Here is a 23,053-nt window from a genome sequence, read left to right as displayed (position 1 = left end):
TGTAAGAGCCCAATTCTATGCATGTCTACTCAGAAACAAGTTCCATTATAGTCAGAAGGACTTAGGGCACAATCCTAACCATCTTTCCAGCACTGGTATAGCTGTGCCAGTGGGGCAGGTGCTGCAACCTACAGTTGGGGGAAAAGTCACAGAGGGCTCCTCCAGGTAGGACAATGTTTGTTTCCTTACATCAAAGTTGCATTACACTTATGTCGGTGCTGGAAAGTGGGTTAGGATTGCACCCTTAGGGCCCAAACCTATCCAATTTTCCAGCACCGGTGTAGCCACAATATCCCCCCAAGATAAGGAAACAAATGTTCCCATACCTTAAGGAGACCTCTGTGATTGCCTCCCCACCACAGGATGCAGTGCATGCCCCAGTGGCACAGCTACAACACCACTGGAAAATTAAGAACATAAGAACATAAGAACAGCCCCACTGGATCAGGCCATAGGCCCATCTAGTCCAGCTTCCTGTATCTCACAGCGGCCCACCAAATGCCCCAGGGAGCACACCAGATAATTAGATAGGATTGGGCCCCCAGGCTGAAATCCTATGGAGGGGCAACCCAATCCTGAGCTGCCCAGGGCACAAGGCTGCAGTGATGCCGAGAATGGCTCCCGCTGCATCCTGTGTGCCTCAGCCTGCCATGGGTGGCACCTCAGGAGGAGGGGACTTTTGTCCTTTCTCCCAAGTAAGGGAAGCAACCCCGCAATGGGGCTACTCAATTTACGGTATGGTAAAGGTGTTTGTGTAGGGTGCCGAGCCCCACGCGAACACCTTGGATCCGTTGGGGCGGAGCTCCATGGGACCCTCCCTCCCACCCTTTCTCCGCCTTCCCGGAATGCCCCTTCCTCACCCCCGCTTACCGTGCCGAGACAGCAGAGGATGGGCACCCGCCTGGCACTAGACCAGCTAGCAAGGGTGCTGGCCCGGCAGTAAGCGTCACAGACGTGCCTTATGGCACGTTTGCAACAATGTGCTCCGGCGGAAAACCAGAACACTGAGCTCAGGATTGGACTCTAGGTCCTGGGAGTAAGGGCCTGATCCTATCCAATTTTCCAGAGCTGGTACAGCTGTGCCAATGGGGCATGCAACTGCATCCTGTGGTGGGGAGGCAGTCACAGGGGCTTCCTTAAGGGTTGGGAACATTTGTTCCTTTACCTTGGGGCTGCATTGTAGCTGCACCAGTGCTGGAAAGTTGGATAGGACTGGGCCCTGGATCAGCCACAAAAAACAATAGTCTAGCCATGAAGGAAGTGAGTGTGGAAGGTATGCCTGACGGTTCCCCAAAGGCATCAGTTTGGCCACTGCAGGAAACAGGATGCTGCACTGTGGTGTGACCCACCAAGAAGCTCTTCGATGTCCTCGCCACTCCAGACACGTACTAAACTCAGCGCGCCCTGTTGCTAACAGAGGCGGTGACTGTGTTCTGCACTCGCCACGGGGAAAAGGGAGACGGGGAGGGGCCCTTCTTGCGATTGGCCCACAACTTCATTCATATGCAAAGTGGGTAGCTGCAGGGAACTTTCGGGAGCCAATGGGCTTCTGCTTCTCCCTCCCTCGGTGCTACATTTGCAAGGGACTGGGGCTGTGGCTGCTGAATAACCAAATGAGCGCCGCCTTCCAAAGGCGAGAATAAGGGAGTGAGAATAAAGACAGATAGCGGATCAGCCACCAAAGGGGAGAGAGAGCGCGAGAGGAGAGGAGAGGAGAGGGAGGGGGGAGTGAGAAGCCAAAGAAAGTTTCCTACTAACTTTGCTACAGTAGCAGCAGATCAGCAGCTATGCTGGGGGTGGACGGTCTGCTGGAGCTGGGAGGGCTCAGGGCGCCTTAGGAAAGGGAGCAAGAGAAAGGTTTTCAGGGCTGGCCAGGCTTAGGAAGCCGAGGAACCCCCCTCCCTCTTGCAGGGGCCCACGAGAAAGCGGTGGGGTAGGAAAACAGCCCCCAAACAGGCTGGGGGAAAGTCGATCCCCTGCTCGAGAGGCACTTTCCGAGGAGGAGGAGGGAGGGGGGAACCAAACCCAGCGGGCAGCTTTGCGGGGGCAAGGATGAGCCTGTTGTCAGCCATCGACACCAGCGCTGCCTCCGTCTACCAGCCTGCCCAGCTTCTCAACTGGGTCTATCTCTCCTTGCAAGACACGCACCAGGCCAGCGCCTTTGATGCCTTCCGACCGGAGCCTTCCTCCTCCCAACACCCGGAGCTGAACTACCCCAGCAAGAACACCACCGAGCTGGGCTCGTCCCTCAACTCCAGCTATCTCAGCAGCTTCTTCCAGCTCCAGAGGAACGAGGTGAGTGCCTTGTTTTGCATCATCAGCATCATTAATACGTCACCCCTGCCTGTTGCGTCCACTGGGCATAGCCTGTAGAACTTCTTCTAATCTACCACCCAGTTGAGCCCCCCCTTCCCCTCCCCTCAGATTGGCAGATATGCCACCTTCCACTGGCAGATTTTGACCTGTGAAGTGCAACTGAGAGGGCTATCCATTGCTCAGTCGTGCCAGGGGAACGGAAAAGCCCAGCGATCGTCGCCTGCAGGAAAAGAGAGAAAGAGAGAGAGCAAGTCTGCAGAAAGTTCACTTGGAAAACTTTTGCCCAGTTCAGCTAACCGCCATGATGCTTTTCCAGGGTTCCCCCCCTTTCCTCCCATAGTTTTTCATCCTCAAGATGGTTTTGATCTCATTCCTGTTGAATCGTTTGCTTAAAAGAGCAGCACTTTGGAATTGAGTTAGAAGATTTATGCAAAAGGGTTGGGTGGGTGGCTGCCTGGCTAGCTAGCTGGCTGGGTGGGTGGGTCTCTGCAGAGACGTTTCTGTGCAAAAGAGATCTTCCCTGTAATCCTGCAGGATGTTCAACCCCCTACTGCTTTGCCTCGGTTTCCAGTGTGCCCCCAGAGAAACTTTGGGAGAGAATTGTATTTAACATCTTGCTTTGTGATGTCACTGTTATAAATGATGACGCAATCTGAACAATGTATCCCTATTGGAATGTGCCCCCACGTTGTAACAAACTGGATTTCAGTTTCCTATTTAGATGTGTGAAAGTATTTTTTTTTAGTTAGGGGGGATTGCTTTGGTAGCTACAGGGGGACTGGAGTACAGCTGCAGTTTGCATCTGGAGACCATCCTTCCTCCTGGCGCACACTTTTGGGAGTGCGTTGGGGGCTCAGTTCTTGTTGACATTGTGGTAAATGATTACTTCAGCTAATCAGAGTGACGCTGGCTGAGTTGCTTAGCTATATCCCCAAATTCAGCCAAATAAATATTGGCACATAATTTATCTTGGGAGCAGTGAAGACATGAGAAAAACTTTTACAGTTTCAAATCAGTAATGGAGTTCAGTGCAATCACTTTAAAAATAAACAGGATTAAACTGACAGTGCAGGACTCTCTCCAGTATGGTAGACCAGCAGCCTAAAGGACTACTAAGGATTTTCCATAAAATCTGAAAAGTTTTTAATGTCCCTACCTTCTTTCTTCTCTCTGTTTTTCTCCCCATGCATACTTGCCCACATGAGTTCTCTCTCTCTCACACACACACACACTCACACACATGCAGAGTACATGTACACACAGCACATTTACATAGCAAATACTTTGGAACCAGAAGATTGTCTTTCCTTAAGTACTTCTGTGCATTGTCATGTACTGGACACTGCTGGAACTGTATTCAAAATAAGAATAGCAAAGAATAACAAAGGGTGCAATCCTAACCCACTTTCCAGCACCGACATAAGTGCAATGCAACTCTGCCATAAAGGAACAAACATTGCCTAACATTTATTTATTTATGACTGCCCCCCCCAACTGTAGGATGCAGCACATGCCCCACTGGCACAGCTATGCCAGTGCTGGAAATTTGGTTCGGATTGTGCTCAAAGTTCTCAAGTAGTTTTTTTAGACTTGGCCTGAAATTGCACGCAGACTTTTAAACACTTAAGTTGACCCTTGGGAATCTTCTCCTGCTTAAATTAATGTTCACTGCCAGAATTTACAAGTTAAACCTTTTCTGGTTTAAGAGTCCATACAGCTAGCAAACACTTCCCCACTTGCCTAGCCTGGATGCTGGACTAGAATGGCCAGTGTCACATGCAACTTCACCTTTCTGCATTACCTGTCCACTTGCCCCCTCTGCCCCAGCAAGGCAAGGACTTGCGTCAAATTCATCTCTCAAGTGCTGTGTCAGTTTCTTGCTTCTTTAAACTTCCAGTGTGTCTATGCACTGAAGCATACACATGACCATTTACAAGAAAGCAAACAAAAATCATAACAGTACTTGGGGATTAGGGGACATGGAGGAAGACAGTGGTGTAGCTAAGGAGGTGTAGGGGGTAACAATTGTACTAGGCTACAAACTCTGGGAGGGGGAGAAACGAGCTGAACTTGACACTGGTGGCCAAAGTTGTGAAAACTTTGGTATGTATGAATAATATCATCATGTTATCTATCATTGGAAAGGTAATTTAATGCAGAATGCAATGAAACAAACCACATTGAAATATCTGTATTCTATCAAAAGTTATGACCAAAACTATTTATTTATCTAATAAATTAAATTTTATTTTATCATGGAGCGGGGGCTGCTAAATCTTCCTTGACCCCGGGTAGCAGATGCTTTAGCTATGCCATTGCCCCATTTTTCACTTTTTTAAAAGTCTGGGTGTGACATAATTTCTAGGGCATCATTTAGCGCTTGGCACCAGGCTACACTTTCATTAGCTATGCCACTGGAGGAAGGTGAGAGAGAAGGACACGGTTATTGAGTAGATTTCCAGGTACATTATCACAAACATGGAAGAAAAGGAGATGCCCATCTGCCGTTACTGCATATACATTTTCTTTATGGGAAAAGACACTTTGTGTGGGAGGTGTGGGGGATATCCTCAGGAAGGCAAAGCCAGTGCCAGGAAAGCTTCTGTTATTGTGATCCCTTTGCTGAATGTGAAATATTCTTTCCTCCTCTCTTTTCAAATTTCCACTAAGGTACAACATCAGTGCAGTTCAGAATTAGGGCTCCCTTCCTCCACTGTACTTTTTCTTCTGCCCTTTTCCCTGTAAACTGTGATCAAAGAGGCACCTCCAAGTTTTGAAAAAGCCTGCTCCCAAATGTGTGCAACTCTAAGGAGAAAAAAACAAACGTGGAGGATGGAGGACTAAACATGCATTTCAGGTAAATCATTTCTGTTCATGGCTGACACAAATATCACAGTTTTGATTGGAAATCCATGATCCCACATGACTATCAATTACCTTTAAAAACCTGGTGCAAGTACACTTAAAAGAATGTACAAATCATGGAGTAGGTGGCCCAGAAGCTCTCTCATGTATCACTTGTATCTGCAGTGGATCTTATTTAGTAAAGCAGTTATTAGTATGACTGCCCAGTCCTGAACAGTGCGTGCTGGCTTACCGCTGGCATGCACTGTTGCAAACGTGCTGTAAGGCACGCTTGTGGGCCTACTGCTGGGCGAGCACTGGTGGTAGCCCAGCGTTGGTTGGTGCTGGGCTAGCGCTGGGTGGCTGCCGGAGCGCCATCGCTCAACAGTCGTGCAGACCGCCAAGCAGCACTGAGGTAAGTGGGGGCAGGGAGGGAGGGTGGCAGGACTGGTGGAGCTTCACTCAATCCAGAACCTCTGTGTCAGGCTCACTGCCTGATATGGAGGCTCTTGATTCTCTGCCGACCATTTGGTTGGCAGAGAATCGAGTAGCCCCATTGCGGGGCTACTTGCTTTACCTGGGGGAAGGGGACAAAAGTCCCCTTTTCCAGAAGAGCTGTCGATGGCTTCCGAGAGTGGACAAGATGCAGCGGCAGACATTTTTGGCGCTGCTGCAGTCCTGTGTCCTGGGCAGCTCAGGATTGGGCTGTGAGTCTTTCACAAATAAAGAACTTTGATGTACTTTTTTGGGAAATCAGTAGGGGAAGGAGTTTGAAACCGGAGGTAAAAGAGGATTGTTTTATATTTTGCAGTGTACTTATGAACACCAAGCAAACAAAGAAAGTTACACCATAGCTATTCACATTGTGCACCCTTATAGCAAGATCTGCAAATTGGTTAAGTCAAAGCATATAGATTTAGTTGCCTTTTGGACATGCACAACTGTGATGGTATGTAGAGTGACTTGCAAGAGTTATGGCAACTTTTGCCCCATTACATAGCATTGTGCCAGGGACACCATGAAGGAGGGTCAGACTACATGATTATTCTTCAGGACAGCTATATTTCTGGACATCTCGCTGGCTTTATATACTGAATGACTATTACTATAAACCAGCAATTTTCAACCAGTGTGCCGTGGCACATTGGTGTGCCACAAATGACCCACAGGTGTGCTGCAGGATTTGGGGGGTCATTTGTTAGTAGGGCCATTGGGGGATGTGAGCCCCCCACCTGCCATGTGGTGTGCCTTGTCAATTGTCAAAAAAGTGATTGTGTGCTTTGACAACATTAGCATCTTGTCAGTGTCCCTTGAGATGAAAAAGATTGAAAATCACTGCCATAAACAGTTAAATGGGCCTGTCTACTAGGGATGCATGCTGAAGGCATAAATCTCATTGGTTCAGAAAATGAAAAAAGCACGACTATGTGGAGAACCTTACTATAATTAATGTGAGATAAAAAAGAAAACAGCCGTTTTGTTACACTGCTTTTTTTAATTTTTTGCTTATAATAATGAATTATAGTTATAGTTGGCAACCTTCAGTCTCGAAAGACTATGGTATCGCGCTCTGAATGGTGGTTCTGGAACAGTGTCTAGTGTGGCTGAAAAGGCCAATTCGGGAGTGACAATCCCTTCCACACTGGGAGCAAGCATAGTGTGTCCCTGGTGTGTCTCCCTGGCTATGGGCCTTCCTTCTTTGCCTCTTTGCCTCAGTCTGTTGGCCAAGTGTCTCTTCAAACTGGAAGAGCCTTCCAATGCTGCACAGCCTGCCTCCAAGCGGGCCACTCAGAATGAATACAGTATATTCAAAGGCTGACCTTTGAACCTTGCTGTGAATCTGCTCTCTGCACAGCCCATACTTTTTGCCCCATGAAATGATGCTTCTGCTTATGTAACCAGAATGCATTTAGAGATGCTCTAATTATGCATCAATCTGTGACACCTCTATCATGCCGCCCCATCTGTCAAACGCAATCCGGTCCAAGAATTGGGTGCTTGACATCGCTGTGATATCAGTTGACAGTGGTTTTTATTGGCATATTGGTGCCAATCAATAGTGCAGGCTTGTAAATTTCTCAAGATGTATAAGAGTGAATTTCAGCTGATTAGGCAAAGATGCTTTACAATAGTGAGTTTAAAAAAAACTTTGGGCAACAAGTGACTAATATAGATTATGCCATTAAAGGTTGTTGAGTTGACTAATATAGGCATGTGGGAGCAGACAGATTAGCAATCTTTTTGTGTGCTACTAAATTTTGTGGATTTACTTACAAGACTGCAGTGGTAGTGTTTGATGGTAGGAGTTTGCATTGCCAGTTCAGCAGTACAGATTGGTATATCACACTAGCCTGATGGCTGTTGCAGCCACCCTAAATGCTTATTCTCCAGTGCAAATTGTTTAACTAGCCTATTACTGCCAGTCCAGGAACTTGATTTGAGTACTTCGGAATGCTCATCACTGTAATTCCATTACCTGTTTTAAAAATGGCAATTTAGAGTCATGCCACTTTCAGAAAAGGAACTGTATACGCGTTGATCCCAGTTTGGATATTTTTTGGTGTTCCTCTTTTAAGTCATGTGTCTTGCAGCTGCTTATTACGGTGGAGATTCTTCTAGTGCAACCCTCCTCCAATACAGTTGGTGTGAAGTCTCACTGTCTTTAGAATAAATTTCATACCAAAAACAGTAGTGCTATTTTTTCCCTTGCAGTGCAAATAAAAGCTCATCAAATGCCTGCATGCATCTGTGGACATATCTCCTAGGGACAGGCTACATTTGGAAATGCTTTCTAGTCAAGGATTTTCTTCCTGCTTTCTTCTTTCTCCACCACTTTTTGCTTCCTCTTATGGAAGATTTCTCTGTTTACCCTCACACTCCCTGTTTCACATCCTATCATATGTATTTGAAAGCAGGCCCCTTTGATTTCAATGGGAGTAACTTTCAAGTGTATACAAGATTGTATCCTGAATAGATCCAGAGTATGTTAATAATACTGATAATATTACTGGTATTTATATACCATCTTTCTGGCCATTGAATTGTTCCTTTGACTTTATTCAAGGTGGTTTACATGGGCAGGGTTTCTCTAAACCCCTGAAAGTTGTTTTTTTTTGTTTGTTTGTTTTTAACAATAAATAAAGAAGTTCTGTCTTTCAAGAACACACTACTTTCTAGGTGGATCTTTTTCTGTCTGGTCTTCATTCTGGCCATGTTGCCTCCTACACCGAGAAACAGCTTCAGCCAACTTCTTGAGGCAGTTATCTGAGTTTTCTATCACCCTTTGACAAAAAAACACATCATGTCACAACCCACCAGTGGGTCCTGACACACAGTTTGGGAACCACTGCCTTAGGTTTTCATATCAAAAGCAAGGGAGAAAATTATCACTACAGACCATCTCTCCCTATCTGAGTGCCTGTCCCATGAGGTCATATTGGATTTCCCTGTTGTGAGAATTGTTGTCTGGGGTGACTCATGACAGGGCCTTTTCCTTTATGGCAGGTGGTATGTGAAACTCAGTCCCAATCAGTGGCATTGCTAGGGGGGTGCAGGCCACACTGGGTGACATGCACAGGTGGGTGACATCACGACTTGTCAAAATGTTTAAAATCTTGATATTTTCAAATAATGCCATCATGTTGTATATCATTCAATGTGGAATTTCATGCAGGATGCAGTGAAACAAATTGCAATGAAATATCTCTGTTCTATCAAAAGGTATAGTAAAAAAAACAACAGTGGGACAGGGCAATGGTGCAACATCATGCCCACCACCTGGGGTGTTGCCCCATCCACTTCATGGGAGGAAGCCCATCATAGGGATGATGTACTGGCCTCCTGCACCAGGTGACACAAACCCTAGAGAAGCCACTGCTCCCAATTAAGCTTAGAACAGCTCCATCCCTGCTGGGGTGAAAACATTTATCTTCTGCCAAATCTTTGGTTTTCTTCTGCTTTTCTGCCTCCTAAGGGGATTGATTTTGCCCCTGTTTTGTTGGTTAGATATAGATTATTATTTTATGTGCTGCTTTGTTTTTGATTTTTTTTTAAACTTGTTTTATTGATTTGTTATTGTACTGTCAAATATTGTTATCATGTGAGCCAGTGGCGTCAATAGGATTCACGTCACCCGGTGCGGGAGGCCTGCACATCACCCCATGCAGTGGGTGGGACAGCGCCCCAGGTGGGCTTGGTGATGTACCATCACCCCACCCCCACCGGTATTTTTGGCTGCACCTTTTGTTAGAACACAGGTATTTCAATGTGGTTTGTTTCATTGCATTCTGCATGAAATTACACATTGATTGATATATAACATGATGGTATTATTCCTCCAAATTCTGATTTTAGTGATTTTGAAAACTTGTAGAGTCTCTCTCTCTCCCCCCCCCCTCTCTCTCTCACACACACACACGTCAACTTACTAGCACCTTATTGCAGCAGTTCTCAAAACTTTTAGGATTGGATCCCACTTTTTAGAATGACAATCTGTCCAGGACCCATTGGAAGTGACATCATCAAGCAAATTAAAACAAATAATTATAAATAATTAAATTAAAATAATATATTTAAATAAGGGGGAGCCAGTCCTGTTCCACCAAGTGAATCTACTCAGAAGTGAGTCCCATAGTGGTCAATGGAGCTTACTCTGTAGTCTGCCTGCAATAACAACCCCCCCAAAAAGAATCAGTGAGATTTCCTGCCCTCCCAGTGCCCAGTTTAAAGTTCTTCCATTTCAGGCATATCCAGATAAAGACCCACCTGGCTCTGCAAGTGCAAAACAGAAAACTTTCCCCTTACCATTCAAGCCTCTTTTTTGTTCTTGTTTGGGGGGGGGGGGGAGGCTGCCTTCTGTTGCACTCCAGCTCCATCAGATCAGGACCCTTCTGGTGCCCTCACAATCCCCTTTGCCTGGCCTGACCACCAGCCAAGGCACATCTGCCTACTCATGAGTAAATGTGATATGAGGCTGCTTTGCTTTCCATAGGGCTCCCATAGACTGGGAGGGAGGAACCTCCTTCTCATGTGTTTTTGGGGGCTGCACTCGTTGGATGAGGACCATTCTGACGTCCTTGGAGCCTCTCAGCCTGCCTCAACTAAGGCAAGTCCGCCTACTCGCAAGTAAACGCAGTCATGTGGCTTCGTTTTGGGCTCAGGCTCAGACCTGCAGCTGGGGGGAGCTTCTAGGGTGTTTTGGGGGGGCTGCACTCATTGGATCGGGACCATTATGGTGTTGTTGGATTCCTCTCAGCCTGCCCTTTCCGACAATGGCAAGTACGCCTACTTCCGAGTAAACGCATTTTTTCCTTCTGGTTTTTTGGCCATAACTTTTGAATGAAAGGAGTGATTTCATTTTTATTTTTCGCACTGCACTCCGCTGGACATTCCACATCCAATGGTGTGTGGCATGATGCAGTAGCTCCTAACCCCACGATGTTAGCGTGACCTCCCCCCAGGGCGTGTCACACCCCCCCCCCCCGTGAGGGTTGGAAAGCAGGATATAAATAAATAAAGGTAAGAACATAAGAACATAAGAACAGCCCCACTGGATCAGGCCATAGGCCCACCTAGTCCAGCTTCCTGTATCTCACAGCGGCCCACCAAATGCCCCAGGGAGCACACCAGATAACAAGAGACCTCATCCTGGTGCCCTCCCTTGCATCTGGCATTCTGACATTGTTGACATTGAATGCATCTGGCATTCTGTGTTCAGATGTATTGTAAGATGTATTGTAAGATGTATTGTAATAATTCAACCACAAGCATCTTACAGAAGGTTCTGGTCTTCATGAGCTTCTAAAGGTTTTGGATGCAACCCTTTTAACAAAGTTCAAAACAGAACCTAAAAATCATAGATAAGTTGTTGAAAGAATGGCTGTAATTCTAGGCTGCTTAGATCTCATAGCTCAATTCGGACACCACACAAAACCATGGCTTGAGATTCTGAACATACAATAGGCAAACCATGGTTTAAAGCTGCTTTTGATTTTTATAGGCTCAGCAAACTATGATTTAGAGCTCCCTGTCTGCTTGCATTTTCCATCTCCTTGGCACTGCTATCTGTAATGGCCACTGGAGGCAGAGCAATGGTCGAGATGATGACCTGTCAGTTCAGACTACACACCAAGTAATAATCAAGCTTCCTTAACCATGGTTTGGCATGATGTCTAAATTGACCCTTTGAATTTAGATGTCACCATGATTTGGTGTTAAATGAGTGAACCTGGAGGCGCTCTGGTCTGCCTCCGCCCTATTGTGTGCAGAGATTCTCTGCCACCCGTTCCTGAGTTGCACCAAACATCCTGTTGATCAAACTCTGTGTGTGTGTGTGTGTGTGTGTGTGTGTGTGTATTACATTATATAATATATTATACAATATAATATAATATACAATATACAATATAATATACAATACAATATAATATAATTTTATAATATAATATTATAATTATAATAAATATTATAATTTATTTATAAATAAATATAATTATAATAAATTGTATAATATAATATTATAATATATATAATATAATTATATAATATAATATTATAATATATTGTAATATATTATTACTATATATATATATATATATATATATATATATATATATATATATATATATATATATATATATATATATATATAACATTATTTGATAGCAATCTGGTTTGTCGCAAACCAGAATCAGATGGTCGGGAATTACTGGGTCAGAAGAGAGAGGGAGGAGAGAGCCCTCAAGTCTGAGCTCCTGCAAGCTCATTTATATACATGGTTTGGCAGTATATATGAATGCAGTTATTGAATCCATTAGAATTTAAGCAGTCACAGTGTTCATAGAATTGTGGTTTATTTCATTTAACTTTGCAGAAGGATAAATGAAAGTAACCATATCTCCTAGATTGCCTTGGTAGCTCAGGAATACACTGTGTATGTGATTTTATTTTATTTGCTATTACTGTCTTTACTATATTCTACCTGCCTGTGCATTATCTGCAGTTGTTATCTGCTGTGAATGAGGTGGGTGGGGCAGTATAGGTGGGGAGGGAGTGTGAAACATGGTGGCGGGAGGTGGGAGAGAAGGCTGGCTGGGCAGTGGCGGAGGTACTGCATCTCATCAGCACAGGGCATGATCCTGGCAGGCTTCAAATTGGGAGGGCACTTTCCTCCACTTGGGAAGAAAGGAGCCCAACCTGCTCTGGGGTGGGGGGGTCCAAATGCCACAGCCTGCATTCCTCCATCTTGCCTGTGGGGGAATAGGGATGGCATCTGCATGTTGTGGTGTATATGTATGAGCATGCCCCATCTACTTTGGGGGTGACTTGTAATCTTGCTCTGTGTGGCTGCAATCCTAGCCACAGTTTCCTGGGAGTAAGCCCCATTGACTCAAATGGGGCTTACTTCTGAGTAGACCTACATAGGCTTGGGGGTCTGTGTCAGCTTAACCAAGGATCTTCACCTTTCTTTTTCCTCCCCCTCCAAAAAAGGAAAAAAGCCGCTCTTGATCAGTCAAACTTTGTCTCCAAAAATGGATTAAAAAATAAAAATCCCCATTCCTTTTCCGCCATCCCCCTTTTTCCTCCTGCCTCCTTTTGGAGGGGGGGCACTTCCCATGTTGGTTGCTATTATAGGACAAAGGCACAATCCTAGCTAGGTCTACTCAGAAGTAAGTCCTATTGTGTTCAATGGGACTTACTCCCAGGAAAGTGAGGTTAGGATTGCAGCCAAACAGTCTCTGGATCTCAGTTTCACATCAGTTTGCAATTAGCAGATACATACAAAACAAAATCATCCCCTCCCCCAGCAAATTCATCACTTCTTCCCCCCCCTTTCCAAAACCCTCCAGGTGTGCTGCTAACAAACTCGGGACAATCCTAACCAGGTCTACTTAGAAGTAAGTCCTATTTTGTTCAATGGGGCTTACTCTCAGGTAAGTGTGGTTAGGATTGCAGCCTCAGAGTGCTGGCAGCTGTTTTTTGTTTCTAGTGTATAATTATAACACCTTCATCCCCATTTTGGGGGTAACTGAGGTGAGGTGATGTAATGGGGAGCCGTGGCCAATGGCTACAAGGATCAGGGGAGCCGTGGGCCAGAAAAGTTTGAGAACCACTGGATTATATAGTGAACATTTGGCTGTTTGAGAAGAAATAACTTCTCCTGCTGGCTCTACTTGAGAGTATACCCCATTGAACACAGTGTGATTTATTGTTTAGTAAATGTACATAGGATTGGACTGTAAGCATTTGCAATAGGCATTTGCCTTCAAGTCTTGCCCTTGCCATGAACTAACTAGTAACATCAGGCAAGCTTCTCTCTGAGATTCCCACCCCTCAGCTGCAATATGGGGATTATAAATACTGGCTGGTGTTATACCGTTATGGCAAGGATTACTGAGATCAAGTAAAGTATGATATAAATGCAAATAAATTTACTTACTGCTTTTTAACTGAGAAGAGTCCCAGCATGCCTGAACGTCAAGGAAAAAACCCATTTGAGAAAATTTGATTGATTGGTGATGGGGAGGGGAGGTATTTGGCTGTAATGTTATTTTATTCCCATTACCATTTCAGGATAACATTTAAAATGACATCAGATGGGTGGGCCAGATCTGTAGCAAATGTGAAAGTTGGAAATGGGACAACCCTGCAACTCTGTGGGAATAGCTTCAGCTCATGAAGCAGTTTGCAAAGACGTTACCGCTGGCTGAGCTAGGCCATGGGTTTATCTTCCCCATCAAACTAAAAAGAGGAAAAAATCTTCTCCAAAGATGATTTGCAAGACGCCTCAGCCATTCCTACAACTGGCATCCCTTCCCCCACCACAAACAGGTGCCTCTGGCCCAAGGTGTTCTTTCGCTATTGACCCTGTCCATTTTTAGCACAACGCCTGCCCACATGTGGAATGTGATGATGACACCAGACAGAATAAGCAAGCTTGCTGGGAAAGCATCCCATCCACGCTGCACAGTGATGTCATAGTGCTGATTACATGGGTGGGCCCTGGCTCTCAAAATGGACCAAGCTAGCAGCTATGGAACTCCCCAGGACAGGGCTGCATATTGGGCTAGGGAGTGGCAGCTGGCTGAACTCCCACAAGTGAAATACTTTCATTTGCCTATGTTGGCATTCATACCACAGAATATTTCTTTGGCACCCTTTAATATAGTGGCTTCAGAAGGCATTTGTGTTGCTAGCTCAGCTCCATGGCTAGGAGAACACTCACAAGCAATGGTGTTGATGGACCTGGTCATCCATTTCCAGCTTTCAGGAGCTTTCATCAAACTTCTGTTCATAGACCCCTTCTACCTTGAATTGCCCCAAGGTCTGTGAAGAGCCTCTTCTGGGTGGTGGGATGGGTGACCGGAAACAATGAGGTAACTCTCTTGGCCAAGGCAGTGTTGTTTATCCACCACCGCCACCACCACCGTCACCACCAGACAAAGGTCTCAGAGATAAGCAGTGTGCTCTTCTGGGGGCCCTGACTCCTCAGCAGTTGTCCAATGACAAAAACTGACTCTGACGCCACAGATTGATCCAGGGACCCTTCTGCATGCAAAGCAGATCTCCTCATCTGTGGCCTCTCCCCATAATTAGTATTGTATTAGTATTGGCATGAAATCACGACTGGTAACATATGTGTAGAAAATAAATTAGTGTGCAACTTTTAATGGAGTTAGATCTCATTGGTCTACCCAAGGCAGTAGTTATGCTGACTGGCAGAAGCTTTTCAAAGCCATAGGCAAAGAAGGGACTTTCTCAGCCTTGCTACCTGAGATCCTGTTAAACGGGTGAGACTGGGGATTGAACCTGGCATCTTCTGTATGCAAAGCACATGCTCTGCCACCAAGCTATGGCTCCCTCCCCTGGTCTGGAACAAGGAATAGTGTGTGCGTGCGATCTTCCTGCCCCCCCCCCTTTCAGAATGTGGGAAATTGCTGATCGTGGGAGTAGCACTATGCATTTTTCAAGCTCCATGGACTTTGCCATTCAGAGCACTTCCTCCACAGATGAACTGGACTGTGGCTGTTCTTTTTTTTTTTTTTTTTTTTTAGTGTGTTGTTGCTTTGCCTGGTATTTTTTTTGAGCCTTCCAATTTTGTCCAGTGCTGGCTTGGCCTGAGTATGAAGAGTGACTATGACTGACACATCGCGAGGTACAATATTTGGAAACTGACTGAACGAGGAGCAAAAAATAGCAACAGGTTGAGGGATTAAAATTAGCAAGCTTGAAACAGGTTGCTGTGCAAGTGAAAGACACTGCAAGAAAGAGGGATTGTTGTGGGGGGTGGGGGGGAGCAGGCAGCCTCTGAAGAGTTGCTGTTAAATGGGATTTGCAGGACTGCATGGTAGTGCCTGTGGATGTGACTTGCATGCTGACCAAAGAAACTGGACAGGAGAACTAAAAGCAAAAAGCACCAGCATTCACAAAATGCTCTTGTGTTTAACCAATATTTTTTGTCCTTTGGACTTCCCCTATGACAATCGCTGCCTTCTGAAAAAACCTTGATGAATACAGCTGTTTGAGGCACAAAAGTCTATTGTGCAATTAAAAAAAAAAAAGCAAGAAGATCAGTTTGGAGAGCAAATCAAAATGAATAAATGTTCTTTTCTATAAAAAAAATTTTTTAAAACAAAAGCAGCTCTGTCCAAAGGTATGTAAATAACAAGATATTACTGTAGTATGGAATGGATCCTAGGACATCAGTAAGGTATTTATTAAACTCAGACTTGAACATACTGTAATTGATATCAATCAGTTCAGTATCAGCTGAGATACAGATAGAAGATGGTCCGATGCTTTTTAGTGCCTGATGCAGAAAATACAAATCTGGTCCCACCATGTTGGTAAATTTGGATTAAGCGAAGTGATTGACTAGTTTGACTCCAACATTTGCTGCCTTACAGCCCAATCCTGAGCTGCCTTGAGCGCGGGGCTGCTGCAGCACTAAAATGGCAGCTGCAGCGTTCAACGCACCCCAGTCAACTGCTGCCGCCTACTCAGGAAAAGGTGCACTTTCATCCTCTTCCCCTGAGTAAGGGAAATAGCCCTGCAATGGGGCTACTTGATTATGTGGCAGCTCTCGAGTTGGCACAGAATCGAAGAGTCTTGTGTCAGGCCGCATGGCCCGAACCAGGGCACAGGATCTGGTGGAGCAGTGCTCCACCATTCCCTCCCTTCTCCTGCCATGTCTCCTCCCTGCCCTCTGCCTGCCTCCCCCTACCCCCGGAATGCCTCCCTCCACACTCCCACTCACTTCTCCTCTGCCCGGCGATCTGGGTGACTGCTGGGTGGCAGAACACGGGGCCAGTGCCAGAGCTGGCCCAGAGTGTGCTTGTGCTGGGCTAACTCCGCACTGGAGCCACGGTAAGGGCTCACAAATGTGCCTTACGCCACATTTGCAACATGTGCACTGGCAGTGAGCTGGCATGCACTGTTCAGGATTGGGCCGTGAGATTGCCGGCATCACTCAACTGAGCAGCAGAGACAGAGCTGGAAATTATGTGGAAAAATAGGAGACAGAACTTGGGGGGTAGGGAGGAATACCAGACACACAGTGATGTTCTCTGGTGCAAGTTCTGCTGAAATGAATGAGAGCTGTTCTAGAGCACTGTCTACCCATGAAGTTAGGCGTCAGTCCAGTGAGGCATTAGGATACTTTTGGGACAGTGCATTTCTTTCCTTCCTATTCTCACTCTAGCTAACTTGCCATTGATAATCCACAGGGAAGCTTAAAAATTGTTGGCAAGATTGAAAGGCTGCTCAGGCAAAATTCTTTTTAAAAATTCTGTGAACTCTTGGTGCACACCCACCAGGGATTCACTGGATTGTGGCCCATGAGAGCAGAAAGCAATCTGTTTGGGCCTCTTTTCCTTTGCCTCATTGTTTCTTTAACCTCACCTCACCATCGGCCACTGGCCTCTGGTGAGTAGCTTGCCAAATCTACTACTCAGAGTACAGTACAAAACTTTAGAGAAAGAGACAGTCTGATAAAACATTTTTGCATATTCCAGTAGGATCTTCTTGCAGTTCAATCCTATGGGGGCCTTGCAGTGGTGGGTCTCACGATCCACCACCATGAAGCCCTGAGATGCTGGTGTGAAAGCTGAGCTGTAATTGTGTACTTTGGGACTCCTGGTACAAATGTAAAGAGACCATGTGTGCATGGCAGCAGCTCCCAGATGCCCTTCTAAAGCAAGTAGGTTAGCAGCAGGGGCGGTTTGGGGCAGGGAATGGGCTGGGCAGGTGGTGAGTGAGGGACAGAGGCAGTGGCTCATGCTGAGATCTTATCCCCCCCTTTTCTGCCCTGAAATACCCCTTGAGTCCCATGGCGAAGGTCTGAGGAGACCTTGTGGGGGCTAGGAGGCCTATGGGCAGGTAAGTAAGAAAAAGATTTACTTACCTCTGTGGGCCATCTTCATAGCATGCAGTGTGCACTCCAGTAGTGGCACTGCATGCTGGGGCTGGTGGGGGGTTAGGAATGAGCTGACAGTCATAGTATTTTACAGCACAGCTTCGCAACTGGGTGACCCATGATGATCTGCCAGCCCTCCAGTTCCAACCCCCCTTTCCAGAGTGACTGCACCCATAAGTGCCACTCCTCCCTGTTCCCCAATACTTCCCCTACCACCACTTTCTCTGTGGATTCTGTAAAATGCCAGGCTTTGAGGACCCTGTTCCCACCCTACCACTTTACAATAAACTGCAGGAGAAAAAGGACCATGGCTCATGTGCAACCATGCCTTGTCACACCACTTCCATGGCAGCCATTCACTGTCATGGGAGAAGCATAATGCTTATTTGGGGATAACATTGGAGTGGTGCAAACCTGCCACTGCTGCAGACATTGGTCAGCCTGGCCTCTGTTGCCAGAAATCCTGTACAACACAATACAGGAGGCACAATACATCTTGGTGCTCCAAGATATGATATGAGCCTCAAGTGTCTTCATCTTCTCTATAAAGATGGACTTTTCACTGGTCTGAATAAGAGCACCAATCTGACATTAATGTTCCCGTTTCTGAGTCAAGTAAAAAAAAACCCTGAAAACCTAAGTTTGGCACCATTAAGCTGTGTATGACTACTTTTGGCCACAAGCCCCTTTGCCTCCTCCTCATTGCATCCCTTATAAACTTTTGCCTCACCTGTCAAGCTGTAGTAATTTTGGCATTACTGTGCAAGGAAGGAATTTTAAATCATTCAGATGCTTTGATTAAAAACAGGAGTTGTGTCCCTAAGATGAACTATCCAAAATTCTCAGTTCTGTGCAAATATTCTTTACTATAGTAGTAAAACTGAGCATATACCATTGATGTTAAAAGGGGGTTTCAGCTATGAAAGGAAACTTAATGTTGCACCAGGACGGACAGGAGATTCAAAGTCAAGTGATTCATTTCCTCTGTTAACATGGTACTAATGTCACTTACAGCCCAGTCCGATGCTTCCCAGCACCCAAACTGCAGCAGCGCTGAAATGTCCACCACTGCATCCAGCAGGGCTGGGAAGCAGCACCAGGTGTAAGACCCAGGCAGCCCCAGTGGGTCTCTTTGGGTCTGTTGATCCAGCCCCAGTGGGTCTCTTTGGATCTATTGATCCACTATTGAGCAGGCACAGAATTGAGGAGACCCGTGTCAGGTCTCCCAGGCCAGGGGGGGAGGGTCAGGATATGGCAGCAGAACCTGCCGCCATCTCTACCCCCTCCAGCCCCCTTGCACCCCCAGAAGTAGCTTTTATGTTTTTGCTGTAAGGGCCGTTCTGAAGCCTGCAGAGGCCTGGATGCATGTGGCCTCTGCAGTCTTCAGAAAGCCCTCTGGAGACAACTGCAGCACAGTGCCAGTCACCTTCGAAGGGTTCAGGTGGGGCCAAGTCTGGCACCACGTGGATCTGGGGGACCCACATTGACATCAGCAGGCTCCACCTGGATTTCATTTGTGCACTTGATTTTACAGCTTGTTTACCAGGCTCATCCCCACTTCAGTTTGGTGTTGGATTTATTTCTCATAGTGTTGAAGAAAAATGAGTACTTAAAATGAATGAGGACTAGTAGTATCAATCAGATTGTTCTATTATCTCATGAGATTCACCCCATGTCTTTGTGTGGAGTGAAGAATTCATGATGCAGTATCAGATTTTACTATGAAAAAGCAAGGTCCAAACTACATGCTGTGCAGGACATCCATGATTGAGCACTTGACTTTAAAAAAAAACAAACTGATATGCAGCTCCATGCTCAATCTTGTCTGATCTTGGAAGCTAAGCAGGGTCAGGCCTGGTTAGTACTTGGATGGGACACTGCCTGGGAATACTGGGTGCTGTAGGCTTCTACCATAGTCTTTCGAGACTGAAGGTTGCCAACCTTGTGTGTGTGTGTGTGTTTAACCCTTTCCCACTAGGCTGTTTTCTTATTTTCATTCTGCATATTTTTCAGGTACCTGCAATTCCCATCCTTCCTCTTCCCCCACGGGCAAATAACAGTTTCATATATTGTATGATTTTGATCAGGAAAATGGTGCACAGGGGAGGGGTTAACCTGTTCCCAGTACTCTGAACAAATTGGCAGCTCCTCTAATGCAGTGATTACTGCATTATAGTAAAAAGACGAAAAAAGTCAGGAGATCAGTCACAGATCTCCCACATAATCAGTAGTTTGATCTCAAGACCTTCATTTAAAATGATAAATCGCAGACCTGGTGACTGGGACAGACCCCAATCTAGTGTCTCCAACAGTAGGCTGGCATCCTCCTACAGCCGTAGTCTTTCTTAATGTGTAAACATTACAGCTTATTCATGACTAGTTTTACTGGCAGGGAGTGCTCCAGCCTGCCACTTGAGGAAACTGGCTGGAGCATTTTCCACTGGGTTGGTTCAACACCAAGGGGCTCCATCAACAGGCTTTCTCAGAGTAAATCCATTGGCTGGGAACCATAGCATAGTCGGGGGGGGGCGTGGTGCGGGAAGTACAGCAGGCACTACAGTGGCCCCTCCCACTTGCCATCACTGCCCCAATGGCTCTGATGGCGAGTGGGAGGGGCCACTTACAGGCACACTGCAGCACCTGGTACTGACTAGGAAGACCTCCCGCCCATTTCAAGTAGATGGCTGGATTCCCCCCTGTCCAGTTCCAGACTGTCACTTCATTTTTGCTTGCTGATGCACACTGTATATCTGCAAAGATCAGCAGAAGAATGTTCTGGGGAAGGAGGAAAGACATTTAGCAATAAATAATTTTATTATTGCTGTTAATCACAGCCCACCTAGTGATGACTGTTTTCTAAATATCGTCCTTCCCAAGGGCCTACGATGTTAAGAGGTATTTATGTAGAATATAGGCAGTTCCAGGTAGAGGTTCCAGGTTTGCAGCTCATGCCTAGGAATTTCATTTATACCAACCTACAGGTGTTTTTCCAAGCAGTCACCACAGGCACAGGACACCACAACTGGCCAAAATTGTAAAAACTTGGGTATTTACAAATAACACCATCATGTTATATATCAATTCATGCACAATATAATGCAGAATGCAATGAAACGAACTGTGTTGAAATGTCTGCATTCTATCAAATGTTATGGCCAAATAACCAGAAAAGGAAAACACAACTGCCTCGTATAACAAAAAGTGGATTTCATTAACTCAAAACTGATCAGTGAGACTGATTGTTCCAAGAACCAGTGAGGTGTTATTATGACACACACAGCAGGGAACTAATCAGGTGTTAATACAAGTCAGCTCTCATTTCCGTGTATCAGAGCTAATACTAGAATTCTTATTCAGTAGTATGAGTGTCATCAAGTTGGCCACTGGTTTTTTGTTGGTTACTGGTTTGCTGGGTGACCTGTGCTAGTATGTATTAAAATAAATACATAAATAAAGCTAATAGGGGTTAAAGGTAATGCAGTGATGCATTGAGGCTGTGTGTATGATATTTTAATTTATTCTGTATGGTCTGGTATGAGAGAAGGTCTATCTTGGGGATGACGCAATGAGCTCTCCCACGAAGGGATGCAAACCCTAGTGAGGCCTCTGTTGTACTCAGCTACTTTTCATGTTCTTTGTCTTCAATTCACATATCTGCAGATGTTGCCACATCTATAATTCAAACAATTTTCTTTTCCACTCCTGTTAAATCTGATGTTATGCAACAGATGTTTATCTGTTCGCCAGATAAAACATTTTTGCTAGATAATTTTTGTCAGATATTTTCTGGCAAATTATCTGTTTGCCAGATTAATACTAATAGATGACTTTATGCCCCACCTTCTAGGCTGAAATAGATCCTTAAAATGCCTTGCAACATACAAAGAACAACAAAATATAACATCTAGACTAGTGAAACATCTCCCCATCACTCTTTAAGGGTGACTGGGCAATTTTTAGCAGCACTATCTTAGGCATGTCTACTCCAAAGTAAGTCCCACTGTGTTCAGTGGGGCTCACTCCCAGGAAAGTGTGTACAGGATTTCAGCCTAAGGCAGGGCTTTTCAGACTGGGGCATCGTGATGCCCCAGCCTGTGGGCCCTGGCCTCTGCCCCCTTAAGGGGTGGGGGCAGCCAGGAGGCAGGGAGGAGGCAGGGGCACGATCCCCAGGATTGCGCCGCCCAGGGGGCTGCAGGGGCTTGGCTGCACGTACCTGAGCCTCCTGCAGCTTCCCAGGGGTGCAGGGAACCCTGTGTGACCTTCTGCGGGGCTCCCCACAGCTTCAGAAGTGAAAGTGGAGCAATCACGCTCTGCTTCTGCTAAACCACTTCCACAGTTGCTCCACTTTCACTTCTGAAGCTATGGGGAGCCCTGCAGGAAGAGGTCACACAGGGCTTCCCGCACCCCTGGGAGGCTGCAGGAGACTCAGGTACGTGCAGTCAAGCCCCTGCAGCCCCCTGAGCAGTGCGATCCTGGACATCGCGCCTTCTGCCTTCCGCCAGCCCCCGCTGCCTCCCTCCCCCAGGACTTACAGCGGTTTTCAAACTCTCTGAGAGTTTGAAAACTGCTGGCCTAAGGCTTTGACACATTACAGCAGCCACATGAAAGTTGCAGGGAAGCACTTTCATTTGGTGGAGTGTCTTGCAGTTGCAGTATATAAGCATCTTGGTGTGTAGATTGATCTTCCCACTACCACATTCAAACACTCCGTAGCAGTCCTGTATATTCTTCACATTAACATAAGAACAGCCCCGCTGGATCAGGCCAAAGCCCCATCTAGTTCAGCTTTCTGTATCTCACAGTGGCCCACCAAATACCTCAGGAAGCACACCAGATAACAAGAGACCTGCAGCCTGGTGCCCTCGCTTGCATCTGACATAGTCCATTTCTAAAATCAGGAGGTTGCACCTACTCATCATAGCTTGTAACCCATAATGGATTTTTCCTCCAGAAATTTGTCCAATCCCCTTTGAAATTCATCTAGGCCAGATGCCATCACCACATGCTGTGGCAAGGAGTTCCACAGACCAACCACATGCTGAGTAAAGAAATATTTTCTTTTGTCTGTCCTAACCCTCCCAACACTTAATTTTAGCTGGTGTCCTCTGGTTCTGGTGTTATGTGAGAGTATAAAGGGCATCTCTCTATCCTTCCCGTGCATAATTTTGTATGTCTCAATCATGTCCCCCTCAGGCACCTTTTTTCTCAGCTGAAGAGCCCCAGACGCCCTAGCCTTTCCTTGTAAGGAAGGTGCCCACATTGTGGCAGGTTGTCTGTTTGTTTGTTTGTTTTTTCAAAAATGCTGGTCTGCTAGTTGAGGCCAGAGAGCAGCGGTAGGTTGGGTGGACATGTAGAACCAGGGGACCAGAATCTGTTCTGTAGAGTGGAACCAAGGTTGGCACTGCTGCATTATGAGTGGAGCCCATGTGTCAAAAGTAGGCCATGTTGTCTTCTAGGTAGAGTCTGGCAAGATCCAAAGTC

The 23,053-nt window shown here is 45.9% G+C and overlaps 1 protein-coding gene across 1 annotated transcript in view; it reads left to right on the top strand.

Moving 5' to 3' along the window:
• Positions 1–2,008: 2,008 nt before the first annotated feature.
• ZCCHC24 (zinc finger CCHC-type containing 24) overlaps positions 2,009–23,053 on the top strand; it is a 148,813-nt gene continuing 127,768 nt past the window's right edge. Inside the window, exon 1 of the mRNA XM_066620232.1 lies at positions 2,009–2,295. Within this exon, the coding sequence (XP_066476329.1) occupies positions 2,053–2,295 (243 nt within the window). The 5' untranslated portion in view covers positions 2,009–2,052. The remainder of the gene's footprint in view (positions 2,296–23,053) is intronic.

The sequence above is a fragment of the Tiliqua scincoides genome, chromosome 3 (assembly GCF_035046505.1).
Source record: "Tiliqua scincoides isolate rTilSci1 chromosome 3, rTilSci1.hap2, whole genome shotgun sequence".
In the NCBI taxonomy this organism is placed as follows: Eukaryota; Metazoa; Chordata; class Lepidosauria; order Squamata; family Scincidae; genus Tiliqua; species Tiliqua scincoides.
Note: the sequence above shows the minus strand (reverse complement) of the source record. Positions and strands in the feature narration are given on the sequence as shown.